Raw genomic sequence first — 23832 nt, forward strand, 5'->3', positions numbered from 1 at the left:
AAGCTACTCCTCTATTTGATAAACTCTGAATCAAACCTAAATTAAGCAACCTGTCACACACCCTGCATTATGCCACGTTTGTTCTATAAATCCCTATATTCATTGTCACCTGTATAATACATATAGGGCAGTCTAGGGCAAAACTTGTAAAGTTTTAATTTGCCATACCTTTTGCCATATTTTTATTTTCAGAAAATCCCTAAATCTCTTATTTCCTTTCATACCCCATCTTCCCGAAAAACTCCTCCAGCTCCTAATTGCTTTTTGAGAACCTTTGGAATCCCACATCAGAAATCATCCCCTCTATGAAGAGACCTTGAACAAAAGCAGACTCTGTGACGTGACAGTCATATCTCTGTCACTTGGGTTGAGATGGAGACACAGAATAGATTGGAGTGTCGGTATATAGACATAAAATTGGAAACAAAACTTGAGCGGCTGAGGGAGGGACGAGAGTATAATGCAGTGACGTGCGGTGAGGTTCATGGCTGTTGAGGCACTGACGTCATCACAGTCAGATTTACAGACATATGAACTCCACAGAGTAGCTTATTCAACATTTGATTAGCAAAGGTTAACGCGTTTTGTTTAAAATGTCATGTCAGCATTCTTTATATACTGTATAAAAACTGTAGCATAGAAAAAAAGAATTAAAAAATCGTCATTATCGTGTTACCTTTACTTATAAATGAAGTCCAAGTCTCTCTGTCTCAATGGAGATCACTGCCAGTGAAGAAAGTCGTCCTTGATCAGTCCTGTTCCGACTGTATGTTTTCAGTCTTTTGTGCTGAGAATGACCGCTCCACCGTTGCTGTAGTAGCTGGAACAGTGAGCACGAGCTGGAGCAACTTTGTCGCTTCAGGAATAGTTTCAATGAGATCCTTCTTGGCCAAAAAGCTGAGAAGCTGTCCAGGAGATTTACATTCATCCCTCACCGTTTGTGAGCTATACAGTCCGGTGTTGGTCTTCCTTTAATTACAGTAAAGTCTCGTTATATCGATATTCAAGGGAGTCCGAAAAAATATCGATATAACCGGGACTATCGATATATCCGACCCTGTTTGCATGTAATTTTCTCCGTGCGTGCATAGAAATAGTATCGATATAACCGGGACTATCGATATATCCGATATCGATATAACAAGACTTTACTGTATTATCTCCTGCTTCGATTGAAAGTCCACTTTAGAAAATTATTTCAATTTAGATATGTAATCCACCATTCTGAAAATAATGCCAAGCAACACGAAAAAATGGCTGGATTGTTGCACTTAATTTACTATCTATTTACTGTAGCTTGCTGTCACTAATTCTATTATTCTATTATTATTGCTGTCACTAATTCTATTATTCTGCTAGCTTTTAGGTGCATATGTACTGCCGATTGAGGCCCACTAGTATTATCCCTGCGATGTTGATAAAGCTAAAAGCTAACAACCACTAATTTGACGACAATGAGGTTAAAATCTTAGCGAAATAACATAGATGGTTTGAAAGGGGAGTAAAAGAAGAGATTTTCATAAAACAACTAAATCCTTCATTCAACCGGTTTGGTGGGGTGAGGTTCAATTTGGATCGTTCATACAATAGCCTGCTTAGGCAACATAGGATTAGTAATACTGATGAGGTGATACCGGTCGAGATGGGGCAATCAGGCCAGTCGTTAGTCAGAACGACAGGAACTATCAATGGAGCAGCTGCAGTCGGTAGTCCTCTGCTCCCCCCAACCTGAGAGTAGGGACCTATCATAGCAGAGTCTGGCACCGCCATGTCTGGACAGTAGGGATATATATATATAGGGCCTAAACTATCAGTAAGACTTTAGTTTGCTGACGAAGTTTCTTGGATAAGAAGCGAAACGTCCGACACAAAAAAAGTACAGATGACGGCTGAAGAAACCTTTTCATTGACAAAAATGGTGAAGTTAAATGGAAAAGAATGTTAAAGTACTAATCACTAAATAAATGTTTAACTGTTTTTAAATATATGTTTAACTGTTTAATTAATTTTGTCATTTGATATTTCCATGATGACATGGCCTCACCTGCCTCCCCTGACTGCACGTCACTGGTATAATGGACACAACAACAACCGTATGTAGAGTTCAAATAATCCACCCAGATTCCAAAAACATTTGAATACATTTTGATTTAAATGAAGACTAAATGTGAGTGTGAATGTTATTTTGTTGAAATTGTCCCAATGGATCGATAATTGCCGGTTAGGTTGAAACTGTGACTAACATGACGTCAAGATTCTTTTTGAAAATCAAACTTTCCGTGTGATGTTCGTGTAAAAACTCAAGTGGCAACTTTCTCCATGATTGTGTGTTAAAACAACAACTCGGAGCGTCCACAGTTACGCAGGAATGTTGCACGTTGTGTTTGCCGACATTCCTCTGCCAGCCGGTTGGTCCGCTTCGTTTTGAGAAACTCATTTAAAAAAGGAAGGCATGGCTTCTTTGTCAAGTGAATAGAGAAGCGTGAAGAAAGATGGAAAGATAGTATGTGCAAAAGGTCGTATTTTTATAATAATTTAATGTCAAACATTGTGGTATTTGCCCATGAAAATGTGTGAGCCTGAAAGGACATGGCTGACCAAAATGCTGAAGGATGTAAATTAAACCATTGAGATCACACGCAAGCTTAATGACATGTTGATCACCAGTTCACTAAGACAGCCTTTATGAGTCTGAAACCTCATGAGTTCATTGGAATGAATTGTGGTCATTGTTAAATTTTGCTTCAGTCACCGTATTTTCCGGTATATAAGGCGCACCCAAAAGCCTTGATTTTCTTCAAAAGATGACTCTGCGCCTTATGTGTGAAATAATATTGAGCCACAACACGTCGTAAATACTGTCAGCACCCACCGACTCAATTTCCCTCTATAGAAGAAATAGTGCATAACTCCAGCCTCTACTCTAGCACCTTATAATGTAATATGCCTTACATATTTCTTCCATCACCGTTTGGTTCGGGGCCGCCACAAAAATGGACAAAATCCGACTTCAACGGACAGTTAAGACGGCGGAAAAAATCATTGGCACCGCCCTACCCACTCTCGAGGACTTGCACACTGCAAGAATCCAAACTAGGGCGCGGAAACTCCTACCGGACCCTCCGCACCCTGCCCACCACCTTTTCCAGCTACTCCCCTCAGGCAGGCGCTACCGATCCATGCGCACCAAATCCAGCAGACATTTAAAGAGCTTCTTCCCCCAAGCCATTAACTCTTTGAACTCTTTCAACAGTAGCCAAAATGGAACTGTATAGTGCCACTTAGCAGTTTTTTTTGACGACGATACTAGTGCAGCGTGTTCTACCGGAAACAAATTCCTTGTGTGTTCTACATACTTGGCAATAAAGATTATTCTGATTCTGATTCTGATTCTGATATGGAAAATGTTTACATTATATTTTTTCATTCATTGAAGGTGTGCCTTATTCAGTCTTCTGACATTTTTTATTCAGTCTTCTCACATTTTTTATTTTGCTTAGAATATCTTGTTTTTTTTATCTTTTCACTCCTTTCAAATTGCTGCTGTGAAATGCGAGTTTTCCAATTGTGGGAAGATTAAAGGCTTTTTGATTCTGATCCTTTTACTCCGGTAAGCCTTATACAGTACTATATGGAAAAGTTTGAAAAACACCTTTCATTGAGGGTGCGTCGTATACACCGGAAAATACGGTAGTTTTTCATTTTTTTCAGCTATGATTGGATGGCAACCAGTCACATGGTATGAAATAGGAAAAACATGATCGGAAAAAATATGTTATGAAAAAATATGGTTAGATGGATGGATGGATGAAGAGTACACCCTTTTTGGGCTCAGGTTGAGAATCAATCGGATTGTCCTTCTCATGGTCACTCGGCCCGCTGAGTGTATACTACTACTACTAATAATACAGTAAAGTCTCGTTATATCGATATTCTCGGGAGTCGGAAAAAATATCGATATAACCGGACTATGGATATATCCGATCCTGTGGCATGTAAATTTTCTCCTTGCGTTCATAGAAATAGTATCGTAATAAGCAGTACTAACGATATAACCGATATCGATATAACGAGACTTTACTGTACTACTACTACTACTACTACTACTACTACTACTACTAATAATAATAATAATAATAATAATAATAATAATAATAATAATAATAATAATAATAATAATAATAATAATAATAATAATAATAATACGTTTTATTTATAAGCGCCTTTCAAAGCTCTCAAGGACACTCTACATTACAATCACAAAACAGGCACATAAATAAAACCATAGAAAAAATTATGAATAGAAACAGAAGATAAAAGTAGACAGAGAATGCAATTTTAAATAGGTGGATTTGGGATGGGATTTGAAAGGGGGAAATGAATCAATGTTATGGATGTTGGGAGGAAAGCCCTGTCCCCCAACATGCTGAAACGGGCATGGGGGACACAGAGGTGGAAGGAGGATCATGATCTGAGGGAATGAGAGGGAACAGAAATTTGAAGGTCAGATAGGTATGGGGGGGGGGGGTCAAGGTTATGGATGGCTTTAAATGTAAAAAGAAGTATTTTGTAGTCAATTTTTGGAGTGAGCAGGAGCCAGTGGAGCGTTTGGAGGGCGGGGGACGGGGATATAATTTTATTTGGAACACCAAATTTGAGTTTCTATTACAAAAACAAAACAAACAAACAAACAAAAACACATATAACATCCAGTGTAATTCAGTTTGTCATGATTTTGAATGAGTCCAAACTTTCAACTTGTACTATATGAACATGATTTAATGGCAACAAAAACAACAAATATACCGGTCATTAAAAAAACACTTTACTTCCAAGGAACAAAAAAACGAAAAAAAATAAAACATAACAATGCTTTTACTGCATAACAATCAATTTTGGTGCCTGGCTTTATGTTGTGAACATAACATAACAAGACAGTTGTTGTGAATGGCAGGCAGTGTTCACAGCTCTCCGGTCAAACATGATCTATGTTGTAAAGCAAAACACACACACAAACACTCCATTAAAAATCCCAAAATCCCACAACACCTGGGAGCTTCTTCATAACACGTGCATGAGTGGGTGTATCACTGTACGTGGATGCGTGTGTTTGTGTGTGTGTGTGCGTGTGTGTGCGTGTGTGTGCATGTGTGTGTGTTTCTGTGTTAGGGAGAAGAATACGGGTCTGTGGTGCCTTCAGTGCCTCTAACTGTTTTGAGTGTCATCATTATGAAGAGCGAGATAGCATCAAAGCACTTCAGCAAAACACTCCAAAACCTTGTGAGCATAATCTGGTTTGGACCCGAGTTTAAACAGAGGCCCGATGAAACGGATGATGTAAGAGACACAGACAAGTCCATGAGACAATCAGCAGTTACAGAGGAGAGAGGACAGTCCCACAATGTGAATAAATGGATATTTGAAAATCAGATGTGTGTGTGTGTCTGGGGAGGGGGGAGTCAATGAAATGTGAATAATAATCACTTTAACGAATGGTATTGAAAGTCAACAAACGACACACACACACACACACACACACGCACACACGGACACGCACACGCAAACACACGCACACACACACACACACACACACACACGCACACACATGCACACACACACACACACACACACACACGCACGCACACACACACACACACACACACACACACACACACACACACACACACACACACACACACACACACGCAAGCACACGCACACACACACACACACACACACACACACACACACACACACACACACACACACACACACACGCGCACACACACACACACACACACACACACACACACACACTACTGAGCTGTTTCTTTATTGTTTAGCCAACAAGCACTTCTCCGGCTGTATGTAAGTCTGCTGAAGAGCTAACGGTCTCAACCCACTTATACATCTCAAACAGGTCAGAACACACCAGAGAAGTGGATTTGCATGTTATTTACATCCCGGTTAGAGCGAGTAGCCACAGTGGGGGGGGGGGTCTTTAAAAAGCAACTGTCTTCCAGGATGAGGGAGTAAAGATAAATAGAGATGAAAAAGAGGAGGGAGGCACAGACAGTTGGAATTGCATCACCCTGCACCGCATCGGGAAGATGTAAAATGAGTCCGTGGAAACTGCAATAAAACATGTTTGGTTGATTTTTGGTGACACCCATCTTTGATGTCGTAAATGTTAGCTTGATAAATGTCAAGGCCCAAGACTACAGTATTCCTATAAATCCCACATTTTCAAATGATCACTTCTACCACATGACAAGGAAATGACAATATTCCACCACTGGTGAGCTACTTTTGGAACAGATTGTGGCTTCCTACCTACCGCAATACACTCTGAAGTTAAAAATAACCCACATTTAATATCGAACTTTGATGGGGGGGGGGGCTACCAACAACATAGAAGAATGTCTAGTTTACCAGGTTGTATGAATGATGATAGATTTTGGAATTAGAGAAGGTTTGCATTCTCTTTTACGTGTTTTCTCGCCTTGTTTATCTCAACGGTGGTTGCATACATTGAAACTATGGGAAAGAGTAGTTGAAGGTAGACTTATAGTAGAAGTGAGCATTTGTGAAAAACAGTATGGTTTCATGCCAAAAAAGAGTATGACAGATGTTGTGTTTGCTTTAAGGATGCTGATAGAGAAGTGCAGAGAACATCAGAGGGAACTGCATTTTGACTTCGGAGATTTTGAGAAAGCGTAGGAAAGGGAGGCCAGAGAAGAACTGTGGTATTGCATGAGGAATTCCGTAGTCACAGAAAAGTATGTCAGAGTGATGCAGGACATGTATGATGACTGCAAGACAGACCCTCCTTATTCACTATGGTGATGGACATGCTGATAGATATATGTTAGACAGGAATATCTGTGGACTAAGATGTTTTCAGATGACCTTGTGATCTGTCACGAAAGCAGGGAACTTGAGGTGGAGGTTTGCCCTGGAAAGGAGATGAAGGAAGGTCAGTCTCAGCAAGACGGAGTGCATTTCTGTGAATGAGTGGAACCCAAGAACAAGAGTGAGGTTGCAGAGAGAAGCGATAAAGAAGGTGGATGATTTTAAGTACTTGGGGTCAACTGTCCAGGTCAATGGAGAGTGTGGAAAAGAGGTGAAGAAGCGCATACAGGTAGGCTGGAACAGCTAGAGAAAAGTGTCAGATGTGATGTGTGATAGAAGAGTTTCAGATAAGGTGAAAGGAAAGGTATATAAAATCATGATGAGATCAGCCATTATGTTTGGACTGCAGACAGGAAGCAAAGCTGGAAATAGCAGAGGTGAAGATGTAGAGGTTCTCTTTGGGGGTGAACAGGTTGGAAATGATCAGAAATGGGTAAATCAGAGGAACAATTCACATTAGAGGTATTGGGCTAATTCGCAATACGAACATCTTTAAACATCTTTTTGCATCGTTTGTTTACGTTTTGGACTTCATGATACGTCATATCCTGCCTTCCTTTACATGATGTCACATCCTATTACATCACATCCTATTATGTTCGTCTCATAAATGCTCTCCCAGCGGTCTTTCGGGCTCTTCCTCTTTCCTCTTTTCTTTCTGTCCCTTCTCAGCCGGGCCCACGATGCCCCTGCTGTCTACAAGATTAAACTAACTTATCCTGTTCAACACCTGGCTTCCTGCAGATTTAACCATCCTCTGCTATCAACACCCTGAGAAGCCATGAACCAGGAACGAACGATCACTTTCAACCCATTAAGAGGTTTTGGAGACAACGTCAGAGAGGCTAGACTGAGATAGTTTGGACAATTCCAGAGGAGACAGAGAGAGAGGGAAAATATTGGGAGAAGGATCCTGAGTCTTGAAATGCCAGACAGGAGGCCAACAGAAGGACCAAAAATGAAGTTTATGGGTGTAGTGAAAGAGGATTTGAGAGTAGCTGCTGTGAGAGAAGAGGAGTCACAAAACAGAGTCTGGAGAACCTGATTAATTGTGGCGAACGCTGAAAGGAAAGAACTGACAGGAATAGTAAAAGAAGAAGAAAGTGAACGTGAAGGAGAACAAGAAAAAGAAAAGGTTTAGTGCATCTATACTGTACACTGTATGTTCTTTGTCTTGTAAAGCATGTTTGTATTTCTCTACCTCTTCCTGTCAGGAGATTTGTCTCATGGCATTTGTCTCATGGCTTCAGGTGGTGAAACACCGACTAAGTATGTCTTACTTTCTGACACACGGTGAACTTGAATTGAAGCATCAAGAGTTGTATTTAAACGGCTGACTTGACATGTAGAGTTGCATGTGTAAATTCAGCCGAAAACGTGGTCTGCACTCCAATTTGCTGCTAATTACTCAAAATGAATTTCTTCCAATTTCCTCTCATTAAAAAAAAGTTTTTAATCTTATGATCGCACATCAGTATCACAAATATTCAACTCACATATGGGAGTTAACTGTTGATACCATTTAGCCTTGGTTATTAACCAAAACAACAGTACCCGCCAGAGAAATTGATACTATTTGTTGAATTACAGCATTCGGTTTTTTTTTTGCCTCCACATAAAATGAAGTGTTTTATGTGCGAGTTTGAGAAAGCAAACTACAACACTCATAAACATGAAATGTATAACAGAATGAAATGGACAATGTTTTTTTACAATAACAGAATGAATATAAAACCACTATTCTCCAGGGTGATGAGATCTGCTTTCAAATTGTACAATTTAGGCTGATGCAAAATGTTTGTACAGCAAACAAGGATGAAGCTAGAAAAGTACCTTGGGCACACTGTAAAGGAGAGTTTCACATGAGAGCAAATGAAGAACTGGTGCAAAAAAAAAAAGAGTGAAGCAACTGAAACCGTCCAGGACTTCCTATATAGATACACACCCTATACTTAAATGGGTAGGGGTGTGTGTGTCTGTAGGGGGGTGGGGGGTGGGGGAGGCAAAACCATTTAATCCTCCAACGCCCTATACGAACATGCTCACTAAGAGCCTCGATTGTGTCCTCTGAGGGCAGCAATATAATAATAGGGATTCAAATGAAGTCAATCATTAAAATATAACAATATTTACATCATGTGTGAGCAAAGATATAGGGGCACCCAAATTTCAGGGGTAAATTTTCTTTCAGTCTTTGATGACCTAAAGAGGGTTTTTTTTCTAAGTCTCTTGAAGCAGACCAAATCACCCACAGATCGGACCATGGCTGTTGTGCTCGAAGAATGGCCTTGCATTGACTCAGTTCAACCATAAGTTTCCACGCTGGACGGTGTCGAGTGAGCATCCAGATGACCCACCACCATCAGGAAGAAGGCTTTATATTCCCAGTTATCCCAAAGAACCACACCTCCCTCCCACATATGCCGTTGTATCCATCCTTCCTGTCCCATGTCCTCAATGCAAACACAAGGTCCAAGAGAAACAGGTGTCTTTCCCCGGAGATGTATAAACAGTAAAGCAGGATTCAGGAGCTCGAGGTTTGGGCGAGTTTGTCAAGGGGGGTGACAGGTAGTTTCTATCCCAATGTGTGGGTGCTTGAGTGTGTTTGAGTGGGTATGCGTGTGTGATGTGCGTGTGTGTGTTGTATGGGAGGTTTCGCTGATAGCATCTCCTAAGGTCCTTTTGTCTCCAACAAAGCTATTTGTTTACACCTAGTGCATTGCTTTTTATCTTAGCCTGTGGGATTTTTAATGTACTATATTTATTTAGATCTCATCGTGACCCACAATTAGCTGTTTTAGAGGAACAAAAATAAACAAATTAGTTTGAGAGGCATTTCATTATTTTTCTTCCCTTCCGCTCAACTCACCTTGAACCCACCCCCTTATTTGGATGCATGCTAATTCACTATGCAATTTGCAATATTTCATGAGTCTTGGCAGTTTTGCATGCTGCTTTAACTGTAGGAGGGTGATAATCTACGCTGCAAAGTTGGGGTGCAGTATGACACCACATTTTACTTGGGGTTCAGGGCTCACTTCAGTCTAAATGTGTTGTGATTCCATTGTTCAGTTGAGTTAAATCCAAACAGGACAAATGGTATGGAAAACAGAGGTTGAATGAAACTGCAACACAATATTAGAAATTACCATTTGTCTGCTCTGTAGTGTCACATTGAGACTATTAGAATTTAACACTAAAAACAATTCAATGGTACAAGTAATTACTCCTTGTAGTAGTTCAGAAAATAATAATCGACTAATCTAGTAGAACACTTACTGATGTCTTGGATGTATGGACGAGAGACCATTTTTAATAACATTTTGCTGCTTTAATATGTTTATTAATACATAATAATGACTTTAAAGATGACCGTACCGTTTAAAAAAACACCCATGCTTCCATCATCTGAACCACTTTATCCTTATGAGAGTCGTGGGTGTGTTGGTGCCTTGCCAAGCTCCCTTCATGCCGCTGACACTGTCCACCCTGAACTGTTTGCCAGCCAATTGCAGAGTATACATAGACAACCAACAACACTCACATTCACTCCAAGGCACAATTATAGTGTTCAATTAACCTACTGTGCATATTTTTTTTGGAATGTGGGAGGATACCAGAGTACCCGGATGAAAAAAAGTCAAACACAGGGGAAGGCCGCGACTAGGAACCGAACCCTGACCTCATTGCATTGTGAGGCAGACGCGCCCGCACCATTTTAAAACACAACTGTCAAATCTCACTTGACATTATTGCTGCCGGTTTATTGTTATGAATCGAGAAGGGTTCCGACTCAGCCAATCGGGGCCACGGAAGGGGTAATTGACATAGTGGCCCCGCCCCCCGAACACCTGTAATCCAATCCGTGTCGCCTTCATAGGTAAAACCGGCCTCGATATCTCAGTAATGCCCCCCCAAAAAAAGCGAGTCGAGCCGACAAAACCCGTTCTACTCCGCCGGGGACATCTTGTTTGTTGCCTCTGCCCTCATCCAAACGTTCGCGGCGCCGTTTTTCCACGCTTAAAAGAAGACGGATCGGATTTTCAGTACCAACTAGAAAGTCCAGTTCGACCGACCGAGATGTCACAGGAGCATGACAAGTAAGTTGTCCTGGCCTCGCCACTCTCGAGTGCTCACAACAAACAGCCTTGCACTTAATAGCCACACTTAATAACGACTTTTGTGGACATTTGGCATTTTCCCCCCGAAACATTTCCCGTCCTCTCGCCTTGGAGGTGAAACGTCCATTTTGGCTGACATCTGACCAGCTGCTTCTCCAGCGACGTGTTTTTTCTTATTTTATAAAGTTTACCGTGAACGCACCACGGCTGTCAATAATGGCTCTTTAGGATTATTTCTATTTTATCTTGTTGCTAATGGTAAGTTTTCAGATACAGACACCTCCTGTCATGTGTCGAAAGTGATTCACCTGTCATGCTGGATCCTATACAGGTGCATTCTCACCTGTTGTGAGAGCACAGGCGCCAGTTTGAATAATCAGAATAAAGAAAGAAAGACGACTGTCCCGTGAGGGTGATGGCTGTTTTGTTCATTTTGGGTTGTTTGATTTTGCCCAGAGCATTCAACAGTTGGGACCTATTATATGTTTAGTCCTAATGATGTTTGTTCAGGAATAAACTGCAGGGGGTATGATGTCACACCAACCGTCCTCACATTGCACGTGTAAAAGTCATCACTTTCTGACTACCATATTCAAATAGCAGCGTTTTTTCTCTCAATGCCAAAGATGCTTAGTTCATCATTTTAATATTTTTCTTTCTCATGAGGGCAAGAACACTTTTGGAATGAAACTGTACACCTGCTAGGCGTTGGCTCAACAACAACAATGTAAGCAAGCACGGGGGTCGTTTGAGAATAGTTTTGCCAACTTTTCTTTCAACTTTTAAGTTTTCTAATTATTTCATTAAATGCAAAGCACAATTTAACACATTAAAACGATTTCTTTTCGTTGTGAATTACATTTTCTCAAGAGTGTGGTTTCCCCTCAATCGTGCTTTTTATCAGGCCGTGTTTTGATAGAAGGCACAATTAGAGCTAGGATTACTAATGATCACTTTGCATGAACAATAGAGACGGAAAAGGAAGCATTTGTTGTAGATACTATGCATAGAAACTGAGCCACATGATCGTTTGTTGGTGGTGGTGTTCAAAATGGTTGATAGAAGTGGGGTGAGGGACCTTTATCCTTTTGACATGCGGTTTCAGATTAATACAACAATTATTATTCACATTATACTATTTACTCTGTATGTACTGTATATGAGTATTTTTAGGAGGCTAAATAGTTTTGGACTGGTCAATAGTTAGCATTTTGGCCTCTTTTTTGTCATGTGGAATGTTAATTATGTTTTCCCAGAAGTTAAGTAAGTTAAGACTTCTTTGGTTTGTTCCATTCATCTTAGGAATAGATTTGATCATACAATTGCTTTCTGTAGCTCAATGTCTTGTTGGTGGTAAGATGGTGTTTGATGGGTTTGAAGTCAGGGTTCTCGAGTTCTTTCACATCAAATTCAAGCATCGCTAGGCTGTCACCCAGAGAAAATTGATAGATTTTTGTCTTTGTCTTTTTAAACAAATGTTCACATTTATTTTCAGATCAAATGATCTTTAGGTCAGCAAGTTACCCACCCCTGCTGAAAAGTTTCAACTCAACGAGAAACCAATAATGCTACCAAAGGCTCGTCATTACTGTTAACATGAGTAAATATATGCTGTGCAAACAGGCCTGAGTCCAATATTTTCCAACATGTTGATGGGTGTTTTATTTTCATCTTGATTCTGAGAACGTTAAGTTTAGAGCTTAGAGGCTCACAGTGATGACACAACAAGCCAAAGGGGCTTCGAACACGCACGCTATATCCAAATATTCAGTAGTTGTGTTTACAAAGCAGCAGGGGGTGGAGGAGCAAGATGAAGACACCAGGGTGCGTCGAAACGCACAGTGGTTGTCATTTTCCAGTTTGTCGTCATCTACTCACAAACAAAAGTTGTTAGAACGCAAGAATGTGGCTGGGTCGGATGCATCACCTGCGGTAGGTGTGTGGACCAATCAGGTGGCAGCGCCCCAGTTGTCGCACTGGACAAGCCTGTAGAGCATCTTTTCTCAAGGTGCATCGGCCGTTCCACAGCTAAGATTTGTTGCACAATCATAGAAGATCCTGAAGAACTGGTCCTACAGATAAAGAACTCTTTCTTTTTCAAGTGTGACTGTTTTGAGACAAGTATGTGATTGATACGATGTGTTAATCCCCGGGAAGATGAAAGAGAAGGATGGGCTCCATCCATTTTTCTATAAATAAATAGCCGTTCACATTCAAACGCCTGGTGAAAAATAAAAATGGCAGGTAAAAAAATTAACAAGTAAAATAATGCTGTGCACACCTTAAAAAATTCAAACGCTGTGTTCAGACTTAACTCAATATACAAATGTCAGCACACACCTGTCCTCATTGAAAGTGTATCTCTTTTACCCCAAATAAAGTTAAGGAATTACAGTAGGCTTTTCCTGACACGAAGTTTCCACATGTCATTCTTCAAAGGTGTCAGTCAAGCGAATCAGAACAAAATAGTAATTCTCAGTGCATTACCAAAACACCATTGAACACAGTTAAAACAGTCTTTATTAACTCATTCACTGCCATGCACAAATTTATTCAGGAATTGAAAATAAGACGTGGAGTCCCATTACTGAATTTGTTCGGGTTTTGTTTTTTGGTTGCCGATAAAGTGCTGGCCATGGCTTCTGGCAATGTTTTTTTTCTTTTCCACCAGGGGCAGCATTTCCCTTTTTTACATGTTAGCGCTTTGTTCCAGCTTCAGCTGTTGTTAAAGTGCTATATAAACCAATATGTATGTATTGCATTGTAGTTTGGACAGCCGCCCTCATTTCAAGCTCATATAACTCCAGACCCATATAATTTAGGAATTAACTCTTTTTTTCTGATGAAAGAAGCGAGGTTTCTCACGCTGCATTGAATGTTTATGTACTCCTAAAACTCAATATTCTGTGGGTCCTGGAATTCAAGTGACAATGACAAAATCCCTGGCATTGCAGTGGAGACATTTTTGCACATCGTCTGGCAGTGAATGACTTAAATGGAGAAAATGGTGATATTAACTAGACCGGTAGATCCCTCAAAGTTTGATCAAAAGAAGTAAAGATCTCAAGGGACTGTATGGTAAAAACTCGTGTTGTTTTCATTGGTCTTGGTTGTGAGGAAAGGTTGCAAGACAGATGAAACAGAAACTTGGATTCTCCCTTATGCAGCGTAATGTGATGTAGTCTGATCAAAGTAAGATGGATTTTTTTTTATCCAAACTTCAAAATGAAAGATGGACACAGGCACCAGAAGAACACAATACCTAAAGTGAAGTTAGATGATGGCACCATAATGCTTTAGGGCTGTTTTACTTTTTAACAAGAACTGTGGTCTTGACAAGGTTTCCAAATAGCAGTCAGGAAGGTGGAATGAATTTTGAACAATTCCAAATACCAGTCAGCATTGGTACAAAACCATCACATTTATGCTAGGAATAATAAAAAGCCCATGGGAACATCTGAAATGTATTCAGGTTAAATCAACAGCACTTCAAAAGATGCAAGACTTGCCTGACTCCCATTTAACAAGAGTTTGTCTTGATTGTTTCATTCTTATGCAATGATGAGTTGCAAATTTTTCCTACCGGACCTTTCAAAACAATTTCATGTTTTTACACATGTACAGATTACTGGTGAGATAAAGATGGATTTTTAAAATTGATCTTTGTCCCGCCTCAACGAGGGTGGGTAGTCTTTTTTTTTTTACTGAATGTGCTGTATATTGGCGACTGAAAAAATAATTTCATGATGCACTGTGATTTTTTTTTTTAATTTCCTTTCACAATTTGACACCTGTGGTGTCGAGGGAAATAAAAGTGATTTGTGTGTCTGCGGCATGCATATTATTCATATTAATATTTTTAATGCACATTTCAGCCGCAGCATGCCCTCAGTTTCACTTTCGCAAAAAAAAATATTGTATTCGGCACAAAAAAGGTAGGTACCTCTGTTCTAGGCGCATCCATGTATTCTGACGAAGCATTGTTTTTTTTCCCCCTTCACAGCAAGCGTGCCGTCCTGGTCCTGCAGAACGACCCCAACTATGGCGGGCAGCGTCGCTCCTTTACCACAGAAGATGAAGCCTGGAAGTCATTCCTGGAGAACCCCCTTACGGCAGCCACCAAGGCCATGATGAGCATAAATGGGGACGAAGACAGCGCCGCCGCTTTGGGTCTGCTTTATGACTACTATAAGGTATCTTTGGCAGGTGATTCTCAAAAAAATTGCTATGTATCCAAAATGTATACAATTATTTAACACTGACTAAAATTGCGACCAATGTCTAAAGCAGTTGATGATTCACCAATATGTCACACTACTGTAACATAGTGGCAATAAATGTCGAGGAAGACATATTTTGTTTGCCTTAACTCATTCACTGCAAGACATGTGCAAAAGTGTGTCCACTCCAGTGCCAGGGTTTTTTTGTCATTTTCATTCAAATTGCAGGACCCACAGAATATTGGGTTTTAGGACTACATAAACATTCAGCGCAGAAACCTTAGACTCTCTTCTTTCATCAGAAAAAAGAGTTAATTCCTAATTTATAATAGTCTGGAGTTATCGGTGCTTGAAATGGGGGCGTCTGTCCAAAATACCATACAGTACATACATATTGATATATATAGCGCTTTAACAACAGCTGAAGCTGGAACAAACCGCTAATATGGACAAAAGGGAAATGCTGCCCCTTAGACCTTAGACTCTGTTCTTTCATCAGAAAAAAATAGTTAATTCCTAAGTTATATGGGTCTCTGAGTAATAGGAGGCGCAAGTAAAGGAGACTGTGCAAAAGGCAAATGATGCCCCCTTGTGGAAGAGAAAAAACATTGCTGGAGGTCTGACCGGAGCTTTAACAGCACCCCTGCAAGAAAAACCAAAACCCGAACAAATTCCGGAATGACGTTCCACGTCACATTTTCAATTCCTGAATAAATTCGAGAAGGGCAGTGAATGAGTTAATATTGGATCCTTTACACAGAGTAATTACCCATTGTGTCCTGGAAGTGGGAATTGAAATTCACTGCCGAAAGAGAACATTAGTAACGATGTATGCCTGCAACTTTTCCTGCTGCAGCTCAGCTGACATTATCTCAGTGGTCTTGCACTCAATCAAAAGTGAACAGAGAGCGGGGACGGGGGGGGGGGGGGGGGGGGGGGGTAATCAACTCTTTCCACGGTTCCACCATAAGCAACGTACGTAGTGCAACATCTGTGAGGCAGAGCGCGTACTACGTCACATGTAACTGAAGACGTCAACCTCTCGGGATGTGATGTGGTCAGACGCTCAACGGCTGTGTTTACCCTCGCTTACAGGTGCCCCGGGAAAAACGAACAATAACCCAGGGCAAGCCAGATGCGTTGGTCTCTGATGTGGATCCCAACAAAAGGTAAGGCCTGACGTATAATGACAATGGGCTGTCGCGGGACTGTTGAATTCCTCTCAGTTTTGTGTGCCGTGTCTCCAGTAATTCTTCAGTGTCCAATATTTAAATTAATGCTGTCTATGGAAATCTTAACCAATAAACCATCTTCAATGTTTTTTTTGTGAGAATTGATGGAGAAATTATTTGGTTGATTCTGGCATCACGAAACAAAAAAAAAAATCATTTCAAAATCACTGTAATGTCTTTTTACAATAGGGTTGTTTTTTCTGTTTTTATTTTCATGGTCCATTACAGAAGATTTTGGTGAAATCAACACACACATTACTGATGATTCCTATAAATGGAATATATTATAAGCAAGTTTATTTTTGTGATGAAAGGAAAGAGTGAAAGCAAAGCAAACTTCTGTGTTTATATACTTGTCTGAATTGCCTGGCACTCAAGAGATTCTTTTTTTACTCGAAAATAGCTAACATTAAAAAAGTTGTTTGTTTACTTTTGGCCTATCCAGTATATAATGTATTTTTCTTCTGCAGGCACCAGATTCAAGCAGCACATGGCATCTCTCCTCTTCCAGAGACCAGCATGGAGAACAGGATTCAAGTCCTCAAAGGGCCCTTCAACATTCTCCAGCTGGCTCAAGACAAAAGGAATCAGTTCCCATCACCAGGTCGGTGTTCTTGAGCCCCTTTTTTACACGTCCTCTTTTTGCGCCGTCGTCATCTCACTGTCGTGCCGTGTCTTTCATTCAGACACGACTGTCACCGTGTCCATCGCCGCTCTGCAGAATTACCCGCACGTCAAGACGGAGGTGCCCATCCACGGTTTGACCGTGCCCAACAGTTGTGCCGAAACCGATAGTCATGTGGGCGTTTTTGACCGCCCGCAGCTGCCCCACAATTCGGTGCAGTACAGCCCCAGCACTCAATCTCGCACGCCCCCAGACTCCACCTTCTCAGAAAGTTTCAAGGATGGTTCCCAGGAGGTGAGTGGAATCCCGTTGCACTCCTCCTCTTCTTTTCCACTCTCAGATCTGGCTCATCAAACAATAGCATTTTCACCCGATCCCGTGGAGTTGACGGTGGGCTCGGCCTCCTTTAGTTTGATTTCAGCATGGAAAAATAGCACCCAGTCTTTTATTATACCATTGTCTCAGCAACACAAAGTGCTGTGCTCTTTCCTCGACAATAGCCAATATACCTTACTCTAAACTAGTGTTTTTAACCCAAAGGGGGTTTACCGCAAAAAAGAAAAGAGTAACCCAACAAAACATGGAGGGAGTTTAGCGCCAGAGGGAAAAAAAACTTGCTTCAAAGGAGGAGATTGATTGGGGAAGTAATTAGCAAAAAAAAAATATGATGACAAGAGAAAGGCACATTGCACAGGTGCACAATTGGGAGGCAGATGTGCATGTGGGATTGGAGGGAGTTGGCTATTATTGTATTACTGTATATAACTATTTTTTCATCATTTTGAAGGATTAGATTATATAACAACAGTTTAAAATTCCCATATAACAACAGTCTAAAATTCACCATATCCCAAAATTAGTTCAGAATTTTTAAAAATGTCTTTCTGTCAAATATTTTCTTAATGTAAACTTAATTATTTTTGTGTGTCTTTTTACAGGTGTTTTCATTCCCGGGTGAACTGCAGTTACGTATGGGCTCCATGACGCCTGAGGACTACAGTCAGTTTGACACGGTGCCAGGGTAAGTCATGGCGCTGCAGAATCTGTCACCCACCAGCTTTCAGCTTTGTCACCACCCTACCTCTCTTACTTTGGGACCAGATTCCCCTGGCGTTGGAATACAAAACAACTTCTCTTGATAGGGATGTAAACATTCACTTAAGCCCCAGTTTGATTTTCAGCTTCCGATTTTGATGAAAAAAAACACACATTTTTTAAATAAAATGAATATCTAATTTTAAAACCTTTTTTTAATTTTGTATTTTGTCCGTATTTTATTTTATTTTTGCAACCTCATGCAAATCAAACTTGAAAATTCACTAATAATTTTGACTACTGTATTTAACTTACATTTTCTTTATCGTATCAGGGTTGTGTTAGTCCCAGAACAAAACAATTTCCTCTTATTTTCATAACTTTGCTGCTGTAAAATGTAAATTTTTACTCATTTATTTGCTTACAGCAATGCATGCTTTAAGTTCAAATTGATTCGGAATTGTTTTGGACGAATCATTACGTGCCTTGTTATCTATGATTTGTCAGAAAGAGCTCATGTATCTCTCATGCCATGGAAAATCTATGGATGGATCACATTTCCCCTCTCGTCTCATTCATAGGAATAATTTTGAGTACACCCTTGAAGCATCCAAGTCTCTGCGTCAGAAGACAGGTGACGGAACCATGACGTACCTGAATAAGGGACAGTTTTATCCCATTACCCTGCGGGAGATTGACAACAAAGGCTTGCAGCAAGCAATCACCAAAGTCAGGGTGAGAACTATCGAGCTCCAGCCCGATTTGTCCTTCTCACACAAAGACTCACAGGGCAGGTAGAGGCTGTACACGAGGGTAGACTGAAGACTGATTGTGCTCTCGTAGAGTGTGGTCATGGTTGTATTTGGAGAGGAGAAGTGCAGAGAAGACCAGCTGAAACACTGGAAGTACTGGCACTCAAGGCAACACACTGCCAAGCAGAGGTGTCTCGACATTGGTACATTTGTTATTTTATTCATTTATGTATTTTTTAATCAGTTGCATAAGAAATAAACGCTTGACATTTTCTGCATATCTAATGATGTCCATTGAAAAATGTTTCCGCTGTCGCAGCTGACTACAAGGAGAGCTTCAACACCATTGGCAACATCGAAGAGATTTCCTACAACGCCATCTCCTTCACCTGGGACACGAACGAAGAAGCTAAAGTAAGATAGTTAACTATAATAATAATAATAATAATAATAATAATAATAATAATAATAATAATAATAATAATAATAATAATACATTTACACATACCCCACTCCGCTGGTTTCATTCCTATCTCTCTGATCGCTCACAATTCATCCAAATCAACTCGTTCACCTCACGGTCCTCTCCTGTGTCCTCTGGTGTGCCTCAAGGGTCTGTCCTGGGGCCACTTCTCTTTATTATCTACCTACTTCCTCTTGGCAATATTTTCCGTAAGTTTGTCATTCACTTTCACTGCTTCGCGGATAACACCCAACTCTACCTCTCCAGCAAACCCGATGCCTCTCTTCCACCTTCATCCCTCTCACTTTGCCTCTCAGAAATTAAATCCTGGCTTTCCCATAACTTTCTCAAGCTTAACAGTGACAAAACCGAACTTCTCCTTGTCGGTACAAAATCCACCCTCCACAAAACTAACAGTTTCTCTCTCACCATTGACAGTTCAACCGTGTCCCCCTCCCCTCAGGTCAAGAGCCTGGGTGTCATCCTCGATTGCTCACTATCTTTTCAGTCCCATATAAATAACATAACTCGGTCTGCTTATTTCCACCTCCGTAATATTAACCGTCTCCGTCCCTCGCTCACCCCTCACACCACTGCTATCCTTATCCACAGTCTCGTCACCTCCCGCATCGATTATTGCAACGCACTTCTCTTCGGTATCAATCAGAAATTTCTCCATAAACTCCAACTCGTCCAAAATTCTTCAGCCCGGATCATCACTAGAACCCCCTCCTTTCACCACATCACCCCTGTCCTCCAGCAACTCCACTGGCTACCTGTTAAACATCGTATCGAATTCAAAATACTTCTGTTTACATTCAAAGCCTTCCATAACCATGCCCCTCCCCATCTTTCTGACCTGCCTCTCGGTCCCTCAGATCCTCATCCTCCCTTCACCTCTATGTGCCCTCTGCCCGTCTCACCACGATGGGATGCAGAGCTTTCAGCCGCTCTGCTCCCAAACTCTGGAATTCACTCCCACCCAACATCCGTAATATTGACTCCCTCCCTATTTTCAAGGCTCACCTCAAAACCCATTTGTTTAAAATTGCTTTCAATGTCTAGTTCTATCTGCTATTTTATTATGTATCATTTTACTTATGGTTTTATTGTTATGTGCTTTGTTTTATTGTTTTATTGAAAAGTGTCCTTGGGTGTTTTGAAAGGCGCTTGAAATAAAATGTATTATTATTATTTTAAATATACATGCACATGCATTCTAATGTTCGACTTGGCTTCCCCAAAGGGGAACATATACACCATCCCAGCAGTAATCACAATTACACCAAAGCATTTGAGGGAATGCCTCGAGAAAATTGATATCTAATGTAAGCAGGAAGAGAACGATATGGAGTGAAAGTTTTGGCTGGTGATTTGAGGCAAGTAATACGTAGAATCTATCTAAAAATTGTTCAATGGTGGTACAATACTGGCTGTAGAACTCGTGCAAAAGTACTCATCATATTGACATTGGTGTATAATGACATACTGTTTACTTCTGATCAGACACTCGAATTTGCATTGCACTCGAGTTTGAATATGCATGAAAAAACGGTTAACGTGCATTTGTATGCAAAGATGGCTTTTCATGATGCGTGGAGAAAGGGGGGGGAACCCACCTCAAAAATAAAAACATACAAAAAGTGGTTTTAAAGAAAAAAGTCGCATTGATGTGTGATGTGCGGAGTAAAGATAAAAACATCAGTGGAATAAACATCCATGGAAAAATATATCTTAAAAACAAGAAAACCACTAAATACAAATCTGGTCAAGAGGTAAAGGGCCAACCCCCAAAAAGAAAACAAGGGAAAGTAAAAATGATATCAAAATATAAAATAAGAAAAGGGGAATGGCAAGCTTGCGCAGGAAGATTAAATAAGGACAAAGACGAATAAAGTAAAATAGAAAAACGGACGATAAAAAAGCCTAAAAACAAAGGAAATGGGTAAGGTGCATGTGACATATTTCAGCAAAATAAACATTAACAAACACCTGCTAAAAAATGAGGAAACCCAGCGGGTGGGCTAAAGCGAGAGCTCCTTTTTTAATGGAGATGCTGATGATGAAGAGTCTCCCTCATTTGCTCACCGTCCCATGGCCCTGATATGTTGTTGAGAGAAAAGATGAAAATGTGTAGTATGATTTGGCTTCCAAAGAGCCTGACGGTCCACCCGTTCATGTGCAGTCACTCACACACACACAGACCAGGATATGACTCTAACCGTCTCATGATCCCAGGATGGTGCCGGTAGGATGTTTATCCTTTGTGGTTGTCAGCAGCTTGTTTGATGATGGAAGATGATGCTTGTAGTTTGCCCTGCAACATTCAAGCGTGAGGCTCAACCCTTTATTCTTTTTTTAATCTGTCTGAATGATAGTCAGAAAAATAATGTAAACAATGAAATGAAGACTAAAATGATACCCCAAACAAAAAGTAAAACAGTTAAACTTAAATTGTTTCGTAAAGAAAACTTTTAGCGGAATGGGGAAAGTGCATCAAATACATTTATAGAGGATTTATGTAGAAGAAAATGATTCAATGTAAAATTGAGGAATTCTAAAAAATTTACATTCATTTAAGAATATAAATACATTTAAGAAGCTTTAGTATTTCTTGAGAGGAGGACATAATGGTAATCTTTTGATTGAAAGTGATAATCGTGCAAAGTGGAGAGCAAACATCTGACGCATATGCAATTATTTCTTCAAAAATGTCAGTGCCCTAACCTAACTACAAACATATTTGATGACAAGAAAATCTACGATTACGTCCAAAAACGTTCATACAGTTCATGCAATCTCTGGAAAATAAACCGTAAATGAAATTTCACCTGCTTTATGCATTGACCATCTATTTACCAATTGTGCATATGACTTCTTTAAAACAATGTTCAACGATGACAATCGTTTAGTTTTATGACATTTGACCTCTTAGATCATATTTGCATATTATTTTCCGAGCACCGAGGGAAAATTTATCTTATGGGAAATGAGTGCCAGGCGCGTTGTCTAGAGTTTGCCACTTGAGGGTGACACAGATCACTGAACGTTTGTCGCCTTCGTTTAGCACTGCTGTTGGTGCCATAATTGTCTCCCAAAAGCAACAGTTACATAAGTCTAATAATGTAATTTCTTCTATGTATATCAATTGGTCTGGAATGCAGTCTGCACATCTGCTTAACAAGTCTGAAATTCTGGGTTTTGAATAAGATGGGCATTTCTTTGCAAAGTCCCAATGTTTTCCCCGTGGTCGTGTGACTTCCACATTTCAAACGTTGGCTCCATTGAGTACAGGGAACCGAAACTCTGCACTTTTTAAAGAAGAAATTGATGTTTTTTTAATGGTCAAGCAGACCTGCTAAAACGATGCTTCAACCATTCATGTAAACATCATCCTTGTCACCATGATGCCACAAGATAAGGCCATAGCATTATTTACTGTAACGAATGCAGCTTGAGTCTGAACACAGACAGCAGTTTTTAAGAGCATAACAAAGGATGGTTCCCTCAAATATATACAGTGTGTGTGTGTGTGTGTGTGTGTGTGTGTGTGTGTGTGTGTGTGTGTGTGTGTATATATATATATATATATATATATATATATATATATATATATATATATATACACACACACACACACACAGCCATACTACCCTGAGAACGCCCGATCTCGTCTGATCTCGGAAGCTAATCAGGGTCGGGCCTGGTTAGTACTTGGATGGGAGACCGCCTGGGAATACCAGGTGCAGTACATTGGCAGTGGGTATGTCCTATAGACCTACACGGGTGCAAAGACGACGCCGCCATCCACGAGTCTCCGGAGCCTCTAAGGCGGTCTGGTGGCGAGGTCCGGCACCTTTTCGGCAGCTCCTATGGGAGTAAACCCGAAATCAATCCGGTAATGGCGCACCTAAGGCGGTCTGGTGGCGAACTCTGCTACCTTTCCGGCAGCCCCAAATTGTATCAGCTCAGCTGTTCCTTTGGTCCAGTCAGCGTGGTGGAGAGGGTGAGCAAGCTGCATAGGCGACAACCTGCTCTCCATAATACACCACCCAGGCACATTGTCCACCGGGACAGTCATCCATGGTCAGCCAGGACCGATGGAGGCCGACTATCTCTCTCTCTCTCTCTCTCTGTATATATATATATATATATATATATATATATATATATATATATATATATATATATATATATATATATATATATATATATATATATATATATATATATATATACAGTAAAGTCTCGTTATATCGATATTCAAGGGAGTCCGAAAAAATATCGATATAACCGGGACTATCGATATATCCGACCCTGTTTGCATGTAATTTTCTCCGTGCGTGCATAGAAATAGTATCGATATAACCGGGACTATCGATATATCCGATATCGATATAACGAGACTTTAGTGTATATATATATATACACACACACACATAGAGAGAGAGATAGAAGATAGATAGATGTAT

General features: G+C 40.4%; 1 protein-coding gene and 1 pseudogene across 6 annotated transcripts in view; both read left to right on the forward strand.

Annotated features, from left to right (window-relative positions):
- grhl1 (grainyhead-like transcription factor 1) overlaps window positions 1-23832 on the forward strand; it is a 41087-nt gene that overhangs the window by 1255 nt on the left and 16000 nt on the right. Inside the window, exons 1-10 of one of the 6 annotated variants that reach the window (XM_089003765.1) lie at window positions 10839-11012; window positions 15037-15226; window positions 16349-16422; window positions 16956-17089; window positions 17172-17230; window positions 17309-17404; window positions 18049-18131; window positions 18727-18880; window positions 18989-19100; window positions 19217-19311. In XM_089003765.1, the coding sequence (XP_088859891.1) occupies window positions 10993-11012; window positions 15037-15226; window positions 16349-16422; window positions 16956-17089; window positions 17172-17230; window positions 17309-17404; window positions 18049-18131; window positions 18727-18880; window positions 18989-19100; window positions 19217-19311 (1017 nt within the window). In that variant the 5' untranslated portion in view covers window positions 10839-10992. Of the gene's footprint in view, window positions 1-10836; window positions 11013-11036; window positions 11292-15036; window positions 15240-16348; window positions 16423-16955; window positions 17090-17171; window positions 17405-18048; window positions 18132-18726; window positions 18881-18988; window positions 19101-19216; window positions 19312-23832 lie in introns of those variants that run through there. The other 5 variants (XM_089003764.1, XM_089003769.1, XM_089003763.1 and 2 more) reach the window with 5 other exon arrangements.
- Window positions 22997-23115, forward strand: LOC148893693 (5S ribosomal RNA; annotated as a pseudogene).

This window comes from Hippocampus bargibanti, linkage group LG09 (genome assembly GCF_051943395.1).
Source record: "Hippocampus bargibanti isolate YZ-2025 linkage group LG09, ASM5194339v1, whole genome shotgun sequence".
Classification (NCBI taxonomy): Eukaryota; Metazoa; Chordata; class Actinopteri; order Syngnathiformes; family Syngnathidae; genus Hippocampus; species Hippocampus bargibanti.